This window comes from Corythoichthys intestinalis, chromosome 7 (genome assembly GCF_030265065.1).
Source record: "Corythoichthys intestinalis isolate RoL2023-P3 chromosome 7, ASM3026506v1, whole genome shotgun sequence".
NCBI classification, from domain to species: domain Eukaryota; kingdom Metazoa; phylum Chordata; class Actinopteri; order Syngnathiformes; family Syngnathidae; genus Corythoichthys; species Corythoichthys intestinalis.
In genome coordinates this window covers 37,129,247-37,145,446 of record NC_080401.1, presented here as the reverse complement: position 1 = coordinate 37,145,446, position 16,200 = coordinate 37,129,247, and the positions used below count along the sequence as shown (strand labels likewise).

Here is a 16,200-nt window from a genome sequence, read left to right as displayed (position 1 = left end):
ATGTATTCCACAATGTTTAAGGATTTAAAAAAAATTTTTTTTTAAGAAAACAGCCTTGATTGTGTGCGCACCTTGGCCACCGAGAGGCAGTGTGACACGTTGTAGAGAGGCACTGAATGACAGAAAAGTACAGTGATCTGTCGTTTTTCGCCGGAAATGGGGACCAGAACCCGCCGCGATAAGTAAAAAAAACACGAAGTAGCGCGCACCCCCCACACAGTTTTTTTGTGTGTGTTCAATGCATTTAATTCAGATTTATTGGAATGTGATACATATAAGACATGTTTTTTCACTTCTTAATTATATTTTGATAAATGTTTTTTAAGCACTTCAAATGTAACTAGGCCTGCAAGCAGGACTGAACGGGCCCTCGCAATCTAGCGCAACTCGGACGTCACGCAACTCTGACAGTGTGCAGGTCAGGGTGGTGGCAGATCGTCCTCTCTAATCATCTCATTAGAACCTAACATGCGCAAAAGTTGCCTCTTTACATTCACACACCTAAGAGATAAAAACCCCTATTGGACAGAGGACTACAAAAAAGGAGCGAATAAAGGGTCATCACAGCAACAGACAGAGACATGTGGACATGGGCCGTAAAATAAGTATTTTTAAAGGTCTTGAAACTACAATGACCAACCTGAAAAGAACTGGACATATATTTTAAAAAATGAGTGACTTTCTATTGCCACTAGTTGGCGCTGTAGGGTTGATGCAAATGACCCCTACAGGACCCTTCAGACTATGACTCAACAAGCACGATATGTTTGGCGCAGATATGTTGTAGAAGTTATGACTGTTCAAAACTTGTGGTGAGACGAAATGGCTTCAGTCATTTTTACTTCTCCTGTTGGACCCTTCTGCTTCAACCAAACCTCAGTATTTTTCATCAGGCACCTGAACACATGTCTTAAGGCTCCCCTGATGCAGGTTTGAGGTGGATAGATTTTTTTTCCTTGGAGGAGGAGCCTGTTTTGTAAAAAAGGCATTCCCTGTTCCCACTAGGGGGCGCTAGGCCTAATGAGTAATATTTCAATGCACTCGTGTTAAGGGTGGGATGCCGCATATACATGCCAGATATGAAAAAGATTGAACGTTGTTTCAAGGAGCTATTAGTCATTTACTGAATTTGTCATTTTGCCGAAAAAATGGCCGACTTTGGCACCACGCCAAGGTCAGACCCATGAATGAAAACGCACCATTTTGAAAAGTTTAGATTTCATATGTCTCCTGAATTGTCTAACCAATTTTGAAGATGATCCAACTGATTCTCTCTGTGACAAGGTCTCAAATGTGCACCCTGTTAATTGATAAAAATTTCACATTCGAGCCAAAATACCCGATTTCCTGTTGGGTTTGGAATATGGGTGCAAGAGACTTTTTGGAGCAGTTTTGCACAAGGTATCGACTCCCCAAATTTCATTGCTCTACGTTAAAAAAACCTAATCGGAAACGCCTTTTTGAAAAATTCAAGGGGGCGCCACTGAGCCATTTTGTTACATTTTTTTGTAACGTTGCAAGATTATCGAAATCCACACAAAGCCGCATGTATGTGCAAAATTTGGTGAGTTTTCGTGCATGTCCAGGCCTCCAAATGTAAACTGTACTAGAAATGGACAGAAATTTCCCATTCGATCCAAAATACCCGATTTTCTGTTGGATTTGGAATATGGGTGCAAGAGGCTTTTTTGAGCAGTTAGGCATAAGGTATCTACTCCCCAAATTTCATTGCTCTACGTTGAAAAAACCCAATAATTTTAAAACTCCTTTCTGTCGCCACTAGTTGGCTATGTAGAGTTGATGCAAATGACCCCTACAGGACCCTTCAGGGTATGACTCTCAACAAGCATGGGAAGTTTGGCGCAGATATGTTGTATATCTGCTGAGTTATGACTGTTCAAAGTATTTTGCGAGACAAATTGTTGACGATCATTTTCACTTTCATTTTTGGACCCCTCCGCTTCAACGAAACCTCAATATTTTTCATCAGGCACCTGAACACAGGTCTTAAGGCTCCCCTGATGCAGGTTTGAGGTCAACAGATTTTTTTCCCTTGGAGGAGGAACCTGTCTCGTAAAAAAAGGCATTTCCTGTTCTCACTAGGGGGCGCTAGGCCTAATGGGTAATATTTCAATGCAGTCGTGTTCAGGCTGGGATACCGCATATACATGGCAGATATGAAAAAGATTGAAAGTTGTGTCAAGGAATTATTAGCCATTTACTGAATTCGGTGTTTTGCCGAAAAAATGGCCGACTTTGGCACCACGCCCAGGTCAGACCCGTGAATGAAAACACACAATTTTAGAAACTTAAGATCTCATATGTCTCCTGAACAGTCTCACCAATTTTGAAGATGATCCAACTAACTCCCTCGGCGAAAAGGTCTCAAATGTGCACCCTGTAAATCGATAAAAATTTCACATTCGATCCAAAATAACCGATTTCCTGTTGGGTTTGGAATATGGGTGCCAATGCTTTTTTGAAGCGGTTTTAGACAAGGTATAGACTCCCCAAATTTCATTGCTCTACGCTGACAAACCCTAATGTTATAGGCCAATTTTAAAATTTCAAGGGGGCGCCACTGAGCCATTTTGTTACATTTTTTTGCAACGTTGTTAAATTATCGAAATTTACAATTTTCCGCACGTATGTGCAAATTTTGGTGACTTTTCGCGCATGTTCAGGCCTCCAAATTGGCCGTTTTCATTTGCCCTGAAAAAATAAAAAATAATAATCCTTCGCAAAACAATAGGGCCTTCGCACGCTTAGTGCTCGGGCCCTAATAATTATGATAAGTTTTAAACATGTAACTGTCCCACCGAATTTTTTTAAACAAGCATAAAGTAGTAGAAAAATGCTTGTCGTTATTAAATGCTTCATTGAGTGAGTCCACACTAATCCGCTGAAGATGCTCACTTACACACAATGAGTTGCCACAGCAACTGTTTAGCAAATTAACAATGATTGACACATGCGGCGCTTTGAAGCTTTGGCTAACAAGCATCTGTGTCACGATCAAACCCAAGCATCTGTCAAATTCGTCATCTATCAACACCGTTAATTTTAATAAGCAACTCTAGGGCATGGATTGACGAAGAAACAGCAGGGAGAGGGAGGGAGGAGAGTGAGACTACGCGATCGGGTTGAGACAGCTAATCTGAGGGCACAAAGTTTGTGGTAGGAGGGTTTTGTATTGAACACGGGGCCGTGTTGGTTATCATTATAGCAGAGAAGACAGCAGTAAATCAACAAAGACAAGTCAACTGTGCCCCGATCTACCACTCAAGAGATCTGATGGACTCAAAAAGCAGGTTACGATTGCATATTAGTTTGAAAATCGACCATATCCACCATATTTTTATACGAGTGACTTCCGGCCCGATCCTAGCTACTGGTAGTAGTATTGACGCAGGAGGGCCGCGTCTCGCGTCAAATAATAAACTCTGCCGTTCTTTTTGCGTGCGTCGCGTTGAGCCGCTTCTGGGACGCATCTGACATGCGGCCGCACTGCGACTGGTGTGCATTGACTGATTGACTAACGCCCGTGTTTTACTGCGTTCTCGCGGTTGCCACGTTGTCGCACGGTTGACGTTTCTGGGTTATACTGTCCTACCGTGTTAGTCCTCATTATAGTAGAGAAGACAGAGTAAATATAATCTACACAAAGAAACTGTAACCCGATCCAAATCACAGCCTCGAAAAGTAAGGGTTATATTACGTCAGAAACCTGTTCGGTACGCGTCCGGTCCGAACCAAGCACCACGTACCGAAACGGTTCAATACTATTACATGTACCATTACACCCTTAGTATAAAGCAGACATGTCCAAAGTCCAGCCCAGGGGCCAAATGCGGCCCGTGGGCAAATTTCATCCGGCCCCCAGCCTCTGTCCTGAAATCAATAATGTCTGGCCCGCACACAGACCTAATGAATTGGTCAGCAGTACTGCTACCAGCATATGAAGTAGCTTACACACTAAATCACTGATCACCAAAAGCAACATGAAATTTTTTCCTATCTATAAGCTCGAACCTGTAATCGCCCAGGCCAATCAACATTTGTAAAAAAAAAAAAAAAAAAAAATCTTTTCCGTGACAACTTACTCTCTGATCTTCTTCTCAGATCCGTCCCGACCGGGGTCGAAAACGCCCCTTGGTAGGTGCTGGATCAGTCCGATGCGCTGGGCGATGCGTACCTGCTCCTCTTCTGTGAGCTGGGTTGCTAGTCGGGCCTGGCTTGGTGTCGGGTGGTAGATGGGAACGTGGATTTGCTCCTGCACACAAAGGAAAATAAGGTTGCAATCCTGAGTTTATTTCAACACCACTGTGAAGTTGGCTCCCCATCACACGCAAATTTGTATGAAAATGATGTCAATTGTTTGTGCTATGTTTGTGCTGCTATCATTTTAAAGATATTTACAATTCTTTTTAGGTCAATTTGGGGTCAAACCGCCCCCATTTTGATTCAAACTGGCTATAAATTGTGTTCATCGTTTATGCTTGATTTGTGCTGGTTTGTGCTGTAAAAATTTTGTTTGTACTGCTATTGTTTTTGAGATATTGAGATAATAATTTTGAGTGATGACGTCACACAGCCCCCTATCTACTGCGGAACGGAAGCGCAATGGTGCCATTCCTTTGTGCCAGTCTCATTTCAAAATTTCATTTGTGCTGCTATCGTTTAATAGATATTGAGATTTTAATTTCAAGTGATGACTTCAATCGCAGCACCTCCGTCGTGGCTGACGGAGCGTACCAACTCTCTCAATAACAGAGGGATGTCGCAACATTTAGTGCAAACATAGGATAAGCGAATGGCACTACTTCGGGTCCATTTTGCAGTAAATGGGGGGCTGCGAATCACATCATCACTCGAAATGAATATCTCAATATCTTAAAAATAGCAGCACAAATGAAAATATTTACAGCACAAACAAAGCATAACGATTGACTCAATTTTTGGCCATTTTTAATCAAAATTGACCTATAAAAGAATTGCAAATATCTCGAAAACAATAGCAGCACAAACAAATCTTTTACAGCACAAACGAAACACAAACTATTGACATTATTTTCATATAAATTTGCCTCTGATGGGGGGCCAACTTTAACACATGAAAAGAAAGTATTTCATATAAGTAATATAATAATATTTTTTCTATTGACCATTTCAATATATTAAATTTTACGATCAGGTTTTGACATTTTGAAGGACAGTAAAGCGTCAAATTTTTAAGGACCCAACACTGTATTTCCAGCGAAGTACTACTTTAATGTAACATACCATAATCTTCAGGGTTTCAGGATTAAATCATAATGACTGAACACTATATTTGAAGGCACCAAATGAAACAACTAGAAATAGTGATGACTCACTAATTTCATGACTGCAGACGAGGCCCCATGCCCCCTTTACAAAAAAAGACTTTGTAAAAATGTGTTTAATTTATTTGGAAAGGCATTCTTTTTGCAGTCTGGATAATCCATTTGTGTGGTGCAGTAACATGAACGAGCAGAATGAGTCAGCATAATGTTCCCAACAGCTTGCTCCTTTCACCCGTGCCAACGAGGGATAAATGCCACACGTGCGATTCCTATGAGGGAGTTGCTGCCATACAGCGTGTGTGTGTGTGTGTGGTGTCAGCTGTGCCAGCGGTCAGCAGTCTTATTGTTATCGTAGGCCTCTCCTTTCTCTCGTACACGGTGCGTCAGCTGGGCCGCAGCAACTGCTCATTATGTAACCTCAGCTTGACCGGGAGAACACGCAGGGGGTGGAGGTGCGGGGGGCACTGAATTGGGCAATGGGGGACATAGTTGTCAAGTAGCGGAGAGCTAAGTACACATGCCCTGTTTAAGTTCAGTTGCTCTGCCATTACAACAACTGGCTGCAACTGGCGGTGATGGATATTCAATCTATTTTAACTTGGAAGGGCTGTCCTCTCATTATCAGTAAGTGCCTGTAGGACTGCTACAATCAAATTATTCTGACAGTTGATAAATCAGCAATTATGTTTGCAATTAGTCCCCTGATCTGCTCATAAAAACTGCAAATCACATGGTATTTACCCTCATATTCCTCTGGGTTTTACATTTTTGTTGTAAATGTTCATGGGAACAAAAAACTATTCACTGCAAATTAATACGAATATGTAACCATGAACATGTAAATGCAGGGTTTCCCCCTACATACTAGTATAAAAAATTGTACCGCACCGCCACACCAAAATAAAAGCCTTGCAAATAAGATTTTTTTTTTTTTTTTTAGATAAATTCTAATTATCATTTGTATAATTTAATAACACGTCTAAATTAGGGGAGTGACAAAATATCGAAATGGTGATATATCGTGATACTTTGTATCCCAAAAACGTATCGATATGCTCCTGCCAAGGATTGAGATATCGTTTTAAAAATGTGTCAATGTCAGAAAATTAAAAAAAAAAGGGAACCAACAAGTTGCTACCAAAATCTTCCAATATAATAGTGTCTTGGTTAACTCTATGGCTGCCATTGAAGGCGCTCGACGACCAATCCATTTAGATTGGGAGGGTCGAAGGAACGTTCATTCATTCAAAACCAGAGCATTCACAGTCACGCTTTCTGATTTTCAGGCCATTTACAAGTCAATTTCTGTTCATTTCAGGGCATTTACAGGTCGCTTCCTGTTGAGTTTGAGTCACTGCCTATTCATTTGGGAGATTCCCTGGCTATTTCCTGTTCTGTAACCCAAAATCAACAGGAAGTGACTGAAAATCAGTAAGGTAATGATCTGAAATGCCCCAAAATTACCTCGTTGCCTAGCATTGGCTGCCATTGATGGCAATAGACGTTCAATCTGTTTGAAGTGGGAGGGGGAACATTTCATTCGCTGCCATCCCTCCTAGTTCAAATGGATTGGATGTCTACTAGTTGTAAACTCACTCCAATTCACAACAGAAGCTTGTTTTTCTGTTGATTAGTTGTTTTGTAGAATAGTTTGGAATGGTTTCCTGACCAATGTATCGATAATCGTTGTATCGCCACATCGTGTGATCATCGTTATTGTAAGCTTTGTATCGCAAATCGTATCGTATCGTGAGGTACCAAGAGGTTCCCACTCCTATGTAACAGTACACAAAAATCTCGGTTCGGTACGTACCTCGGTTTTGAGGTCACGGTTCGGTACATTTTAGGTACAGTAAGAAAACAAAATGCAAAATATAAATGTGCTAGTTGTTTATTGCACACTTTTGTGCTTTCAACAATTGGAACATTAGCCTATACAAAGCTGGAATTCTGCTCAAAAAAAAGAAAATACAATATTCTGAAATGTAGCTATTTTGAAAAACAAAATAAAAATAAATAACAGTGGCTAAGACTTTTTCTTTAAAAAAATATCTGATGTGCAAAATTGAAGTTGCAACACTGATCAGTTTCAAGTTTTTCATATTAACTTTATGACCACAGCTCGAAAAGTAAGGGTTAGGTAAGGGCTGTCAAACGATTAAAATTTTTAATTGAGGTAATCACAGCTTAAAAATTAATTAATCGTAATTAATCGCAATTCAAACCATCTCTAAAATATGCCATATTTTTCTGGAAATTATTTTTGGAATGGAAAGATAAGACACAAGACGGATATATACATTCAACGTACTGTACACAAGTACTGTATTTGTTGATTATAACAATAAATCCACAAGATGGCATTAACATTAACATTCTTTCTGTTGGAGAGATTTTCTTTTTCTCTGCAAAAACAAACACACAGCAGAGCCTTAGAACTGTAACAAAAACAGTATTATTTATAATGTGTGCAAAGTGTGTGTAGTGTACACATAAATGTGGCCCTCTTCCCTACTCATCCTCTAGCCAGTCGCTGAAGCAAACCAACTTATATACATTTTCGGAGAGTTGTTCCATATATATTCTTTTTTTAATTTGAATTCCCCACCCAGAGGGCCAACCTGCTTTTCCTTTCTTCCATGTTTACATTTAACCGTTACCCATGCTGCTCACTGCACTTCTGAGTGGTGTGACGCCCCTGGCCGTTATCTTTTTTGAGACTGTCAGTCAGCTGATCGCCGCGTCCGCCAGCTGGCTCCCTCCCCTCCCAACGTGACGTACTCTGATTGACGCCGGACGGGCAGACGACGTCGCCGGCACTGATGGGCCACCCGAGGAAGGGTGCCAACTTCAGAAACTAGCCGCTGTCTGTCATGTATCCATTGTGCAGCCCTTTGTTTAAATTTGCGGCAATAACGACACTTGCTTTACAGCACCTAAGCCGATACAAGGTAGTACTATTAGGCCGTTGTTTGAGCTCGCATCCCCGCGCCTGTGTTGTATTGTGCCTGAGTCTTGTTAACCAAATAAAGGCAGCGTTAACAAAAGTCATCTGACCGCTCGTCATTTTACAGTCATTTGACAGCATACGTGCCGCGTACCTCCTCGCCAGCTGTTTGCTCGCCATTCATTCACCTGTGCATTTGATCGCTATTTTGTTACACTCCCGCTTTTTCAGTGAGGTGTTTTGTGTTCATTCGTTATTGGATCGTTTTTGTTCACCACTGTAAATAAGAGCACCGCAGCAGTAGAGGTAAACTGCCGTATTCGTTCAACCCATTTTGTTTAGTGTAGAAGCCAGGGTAGTGGCTGTCTTTTTTTTATTTCCTTTTTACGATTAGGGTTTACTTAGCGGGTGGGGTTTAAGTGTAGTTTCATTTTGTTTGTTGTTTTGGCCTGAGCTTACGCTGAAGCCAGCTCCTTCCGCATTTTGTATATTTTGTTCATTGCGAGTTCGACTTGTGTGAATAAATTTGTGTCCACTTGCAACTTGTGTGTGTGGCTCGTTTTATGTTATGCCCTTAGCGAGCCGTCCGTGGGGCGTAATTAACGGTGGGATTATGGGATGCATGAGCGGGCATTACCCGCTTGCGTTAAATGCATCAAATATTTTAACGTGATTAATTTAAAAAATTAATTACCGCCCGTTAACGCGCTAAATTTGACAGCACTTTACATTATGTCAGAAACTCTTTCGGTACGCCTCCGTTCCAAACCGAGCACCCAAAACCGAAACGGTTCAATACAAATACATGTACCGTTACACCCTGAATATCTACAGCTCATTATTTATGCACTATCTGCCAGAAGTTGTCTGAAATAGCACGTCAAATACAAATTGTTCCTTTGCACGCTTTGTTTTGAAAATCACATTGGTTCTCCTGTTGCAGGGTGATTCTCACTATGTTGGTGCGGAGTCGGGAGAAAAATCCACAGACAGGTATTTCAAGTTAAAAATGTAATTCTGGTTTAAACCTGTGAAAATGATCTTAATATTGACATTGGCATGACGTTTAGGTTTTTTTGGCATGTGTTTTACCTGAATCGATGCGTCCTAGGCTACTGTATGTACCTGAAACTTAAAGAAATGAGATTTAATAAATATAAAATTTCTGCATAAGTAGGCGGTTAAATTGGAAATTTTGAATATAGACCCTACTCACCAACGTCACAGAATGACGTGTCGCTGTATCCGGCCGCCATATTGTCCGTCTCTGTTTAGCCCTATTCTCAATGGTTTCAATTAGTCATTCAGTTTATAGAGCAATTCATGGAAGCCCCGGTGCTTTCAGACGCTGTAAACTCATTGGATGCGTTGCATAAAAGGCGTTATGTGGAAAAGCTTCAGTCTATCCATTCGCCAGATCCATATTTGATGCCTAAATCGATATTTTTCGACCCGCTGTCTTCGCCCTCTCTGCCTGACATCTGCTACCCTGATATCTACAACTAACTTGTCAACACAAAATCAGCCTATTCTCACGAAAGTTTGAAAAACTTTAAGAGCAGTACTCTAAGCAACATTACCCCGTGTGACCCAATTTTCTAAAATGGCGACAATCAATATAAAAAAAGTTGACTGCGATGGCCGACGCTTCAAGGATAGGTGGATATTGGACTATTTCTTCAATAAAACACGCAACAATTGTGTCTGCCTCATTTGCAGAGACAGTCGCTGTTTTTAAAGAGTTCGATGTGACGCGATAATATTACCGAACAAGACACGCTAACATGAACGACAACATTACAGGGAAGATACGCAGCGAGAAATTATAGCAACTTGAAGCTAATTTCACAGCAGCAGTACTTCGCAAGAGCCCGAGGGTCGAAAGAGAACGCCACAATGGCGAGATTGTTGAAATTATGAATTAAAAATAATAATAATAAAGCAAATGTGACACACAGAAGGGCTTGCTAAAATTTCTTTAAATGTATTGTTCTACGTAAATCAGCCCAGGTAGTCCCCCACATTTTTACCACACCAAATCTGGCCCCCTTTGCAAAAAGTTTGGACACCCCTGTTTAACCGATGATCCTTCTTTCACTTGTTACCAGCTAAATATTATTCAAAAAATAAAGATGGTGGAAGAAATAAGATCTTGAATTTGAAACGGTATGTTGTCGGCGATTAGCCTAGCAATGATCTTAATTGTGGTTGTCAGCCCAAAACCCTCTAAATATATATTAAATGCATCTTACCAGATATAAAATGACTACTACATAATCTGTGGTAATCGTTTGGCGCCCAGTTTTCTCGTCGAATTGCAGCAGTCCATCTCGCTCTCCTCTCCGGGTCTCTCGGAATACGGTAGAACCTCAAGTCTCTCCGTCTATCTTCTCTGTTATTGCAACCGACCGCCACACACGACTTCACCATTTTGATTATTAATGTTAACGAGGAGAATAACACACCATAATAGGAGGAATTTACGTAGCGGTAATGCATCAACAACGACGAGTTGACGGACAATATGGCGCGGGGGCGTGGTTGTGACGTCATGTGAGTAGGGTCTATAGGCTCTAATTTCAGCAAAACCAAACGTTTATCTTTTTAGTGGCACTTTTTCATTTAGTTTAGACACAGGCAACACAAATGAAATGATTACAAGCTTGGAACAGAATTTTATTTTATTTCTGTCACATGGTGTAATCGATTGGTTGTCAATTAGTTGCTTAATCGTGGTAGCCCTAACTGCTGGCCCTCTCAGTTTAATTGGATTCGACTTCTATTGCCATCACCAGCAGCAAAAGAGGTTATAATTGCATGATCATACTGCTATGCTCTAATATTTGGATTCTCATTGTTATTTTCCTCAAATGGTATTAAGCCGGAAACTTGTTCACAGGTCAGCTATTTCCTAAGCATCCCAAACATTTCAGGGATGACTGGCAATTTGGCCTGCAGACAGGAAGCAAAATAAAAAGGACTTTAGCAATTCCTCAGAAGAAATACAATCAAACATTCAGCACACAAACATAAAATTGTTGAAGGTTTACACTGGGATAATTTGATATATTATTAATATTGTCCAAACACACGAGACAGGCTAGCTGGCTGCCACATATGCTATCCTAAAAGCAGTACTAACACTTGTGGCAAGTAACACTCGCAACATTAATCATTGACAGGCTAAACAGCCATAGCCTACTGTCTCTGGGACACCTACGGTAGTAACAAAATCTCCAGACAACACCTGTGCTTTTAGGGTGGTCAAATGCAGGACGGTCCTTAATTTAAATGCCTCCTTCGGCATCCAGAGCAGCTTCAAGCAGGCCACTTATTTATTTTCCCTTTTGGACTTGCACCTGAACACATCGCACTCCAATTCAAACAATCTTTTTTTATGTGCCTGTTTAAATGACAGTAAGGGTGTGACAATATATTGAAAAGGTGATATATCTCAATATTTTGTAAACCAAAAGTTTGTGAGATGCTCCAGCCTCCCACCATGAATAGATATATCGTTTTTAAAAAGTGTCAAAAAAGGAACAGCAATAGGTTCCTACCGAAGTCTTCCAATAGAATAGTTTCTATGTTAGCTCACTGGTTGGATTAAACGTCCAGCGCAGTCAATAGCATTGAAACTAGAGCATTCACAGCCAGTCTTGTGGGCATTTACAGGTCACTTCATGTTCAGTTTGGGGCATTTACAGGTTACTTAGTATTGATTTTGAGTCACTTCTTTTTCATTTGGGGACATTTATGAGTCACTTCTGTTTCAGTAACCCAAAATCAACAAGAAGTGACCTGTAGATGCCACGAAATCTTCAACAAGTGACCCATAAGTGCCTAAAATATTATCACATCTTATTTACATGAAGGGATTTCTTTGTGTCAATCGGAAACCATCAGTCAGAACGAACCAAATTCACGTGTGGTGTCCCTCAAGGGTCCGTTCTTGGACCACTTTTATTTAACATCTATATGCTTCCCTAGCTCAGATCATGGAACAGTATGACATCTCCCAACACACCTATGCAGATGACACACAACTCTACATTTCTGTGTCCATGGATGATTATAGTCCCTTAGTCTCCCTGAGTAAATGCATTCATCAAATCAATGATTGGATGTGCCAGAATTTCTTATTACCACCTAAAAATATATAGCCAGAATTAAGGGGCTTCTGACTAAACAAGACATGGTCAAATTTATGCATGCATTCATCTTCAGTATATTGGAATATTGCAACGGTATATGTACAGGTCTTGATAAAAAAAAAAATTTTTTAATCAGTCAGGAAGCTACAGCTAGTACGGAATGCTGCTGCCAGAGTCCTTACAAATACAAGGAAACAGGCCCACATCACACAGGTTTTGAAATCTTTACACTGGCTTCCAGTGAGTCAAACGATAGACTATAAAATACTACTGCTCGTCTACAAAACACTTAATGGCCTTGGACCAAAATACACGCTTGATTTGTTGGATCCCTATGAAGCATCTAGATCCCTAAGGTCGTCTAGAACAGGTCTCCTGTATGTTATGTACTGTATATGTTAGTTATTATGCTCCTCACCTCTGGAACAAGTTACTTGAAGGTCTGAAGTGTGCTCAAACTGTTAGCGCCTTCAAATCAGGGCTAAAAACGCTATTGTTTATCACAGCATATCCATAACTCTCTATATATTTCAAATGTCAAACTATTTGCTTTTTATTCATTTTATATATAATTTTATTTCCTGTTTCAAACTTTCTTTTGATTTATTGTGATTTTTATGAATCATTTTATCTAGTGCTGCAACGATTAATCGATTAACTCGAGTATTCGATTAGAAAAAAAGATTTGAATTAAATTTTGCTGCTTCGAGTATTCGTCTAATTAAAGTGGCGTTGTAATGGTTGATTATGAAAGTGTTGGCATTTAGTTGTATTAATTTGGGTGGATACACTGCCCTCTAGTCTGCCTCATTTCACATGGCTGAATCCAGCTGTTCCCTGTTAAGACCAACATAAGCTAATTTTTTGTTTGAGCTAATGTTTTTTACAACAAATTCGTGATTTAGTTTATAGGTATATTTAGCTGTTTTTTTTTTAATGGAAATATGTACCATTTGTTAACAACATCGATTAAAAAAAAAAAAAAACTTTAGCATTTTATAGCATTTAAGCTAGCGGACTTTTGCTATGTAAGTTAGCCAATTCTTCTTTTTGTTGTACATAGATCCTCATTTAAAAAAAAAAAAAAAAAAATACCGTTTTAGGCCCAGCTCAGGTATTTTAATTTTTCACGTTCCTTATCCAATTACTCGATTATTCGAACTAACTAGTTCATCGATTAATCGACTACTAAAATAATCGATAGCTGCAGCCCTAATTTTATCTCCGCTCGTGGATCCCCATGTGATGTAAAGCACTTTGAATTGCCTTGTGTTGAATTGTGCTACACAAATAAATTTGCCTTGCCTTGCAAATCAGCAGGAAACGACGTGAAATGCCCCAAAATTAACTCATTGCCTGGCATTGGCTGCCACTGACGATCATAGACGTCTAATCCGTTTGAAGTGGGAGTGATGGCGGCGAATGAACAAACTCATTTGCTCCCATCCCTCCGAATTTTTTTTTTTTTTTTTTTACAGTTTTACAGTTCGTGACTTGTAGGTGGGTTTAATTGAAGATAGTATACTGCTTGTCCTGCTGAGTGTGTAATCATCACGAAGTTGGCGTTGGAAACCTTTATTTATATAACTTTTGAATTTTACAGACGAACCCATTTTGAGTAACTAAACGAAGATGAACACATTTTGAAATGACTAAGACTAATAAGTATTTTCATCTAAAAGACTAAGACAAAAATTAAAATGGCTGCCATAAACAACACAGGTTATAAAATTGCACAAAACCGTATTGTTGAGGGGAGTACCCTTGAGTTGGATGTTGCAATTTTTCTCTTTCTAAATGCCAGAGTGTCATCCTTTCTGGTGTGGTGGAAATGGCCATCTTATGTGCACGTGACTACCATTAATGTTGAATCTGCAGTGTTAATGATGAGTTTTTATGCAGTGCTAGCTGACCGCAGCACACAGGCCTCGACAATCAACTAACGTTTATCATTCTTGCACAAGGGCATTGCAGGTCACACTTGCTAATGCAAACAGTTTTATCTCGCGCTGTCTGCTTCCACAAGCAATGAGTCAGCATTATTTTCACCAGCTGCTTTCCAAATCACCCAAAATGAGATCGGCATAACCTAGCCAACATTAAAGTCACAATAAGAAGTGCAGCTATTTTCTGACATTAGCCACACTCCTGTCTACACACTTGACAACAACAGAGTGGATGCAAAATATTTCGCTTGCCTAAGTGCTCTGTTCCGCTTAGAGGGCCTGTCCTTTCCACTTAGCCTGGCTGGTTCCCACAAGAGAGGAAGTTGTAAGCACAGGTGTTGTTCTAATTCGTCTATCCAGGAAACTTGTATGAAAAACAGCACCATGCGCTTTTGACTCAAACGCCCGACTTCTCATTCATTGGTGACTGTGTGGATCCTTGAGAAACGATGTCTGACGGCTGTTCACTTCCTAAGAATGCAATTTTTAAAATTTCTGTCATTCTTCTTCCATGCTTGACGAATGTCCAAGATTAACTCCTGAGGGAATAAGCCAACAAAAGAGAGACACTTGCGTTCCAAGCCAGGAATGCTTTTGGTGCAAAGATGAGTCAATTCCAGAAAACATGGAGAAGAATCATCTGACTCACAGCCCCCCTGTCCCATAAGAACTTCAGGAATCCATGTATTTCATTACGCTGCTGGACAGTTTACAGATGGAATCATAGAAATGTTAAATATCAAACATTCTTAAAGGTGCTATAAAATACTACGGTATGCCACAACTAGAACTAAGCTGCATATTTTTACAATCTGCGAGTGTGTTACTCATGTTTTCTATTCTGATGTCGTTGTGTGACTGTTTTGTCATTTGTCAAGTATCACATGTACTAGCACAGCACTAGCAAGCTAGGCACGATCATTTGTTCGGTAGCAGAACGAGCTGCAAATCTGTGCAGTCTGCCAGCTTGTTACGCATAGGTTTTCTATTCTGTTGTCACTCTGTGACAATTCTGTCATGTGTTGAGTATGTATTACAGTCCCTGACAAAAGTCTTGTCGCTTATCCATTTTGTAGAAACAATTGCTAATAACTAGGGCTGTCAAACGATTAACATTTTTAATCGCGTTAATCACAGCTTAAAAATGAATTAATCGTAATTAATCGCAATTCAAACCATCTATAAAATATGCCATATTTTTCTGTAAATTATTGTTGGAATGGAAAGATAAGACACAAGACGGATATATACATTCAACATACTGTACATAAGTACTGTATTTGTTTATTATAACAATAAATCGACAAGATGGCATTAACATTAACATTCTGTTAAAGCGATCCATGGATAGAAAGACTTGTAGTTCTTAAAAGATAAATGTCAGTACAAGTTATAGAAATTTTATATCAAAACCCCTCTTAATGTTTTCGTTTTAATAAAATTTGTAAAATTTTCAATCCAAAAATAAACTAGTAGCTCGCCATTGTTGATGTCAATAATTACACAATTCTCATGGTGCTGAAACCCATAAAAATCAGTCACACCCAAGCGCCAGCAGAGGGAGACAAAACACAAAAAAACACAAGTAACAAGAGGACATCACACTGTGCTGTCATTTTAATCTGTTTGAGCTGGGCATGTGCGTTAATTGCATCAAATATTTTAACGTGATTAATTTAAAAAATTAATTACCGCCTGTTAACGCGATAATTTTGACAGCTCTACGAAAAACCTGACTTTTAATTATTCAGTTGGTTTCATAAATGGCTCATATAAAAGCTAAGACCCTCCCAAATGATGTTGAATGTACAAAAATATATTTGTTTCAC

At 39.7% G+C, this 16,200-nt stretch overlaps 1 protein-coding gene across 2 annotated transcripts in view; it reads right to left on the bottom strand.

Annotated features, from left to right (window-relative positions):
* The window catches only part of rnf11b (ring finger protein 11b), a 53,112-nt gene that overhangs the window by 29,618 nt on the left and 7,294 nt on the right, over positions 1 to 16,200 (bottom strand). For both annotated transcript variants that reach the window (XR_009063833.1, XM_057840924.1), the window contains exon 2: positions 4,104 to 4,273. Coding sequence is in view for 1 of the 2 variants with exons in the window: in XM_057840924.1 (XP_057696907.1) it covers positions 4,104 to 4,273 (170 nt within the window). In the remaining variant the exon portion in view is untranslated. The remainder of the gene's footprint in view (positions 1 to 4,103; positions 4,274 to 16,200) is intronic.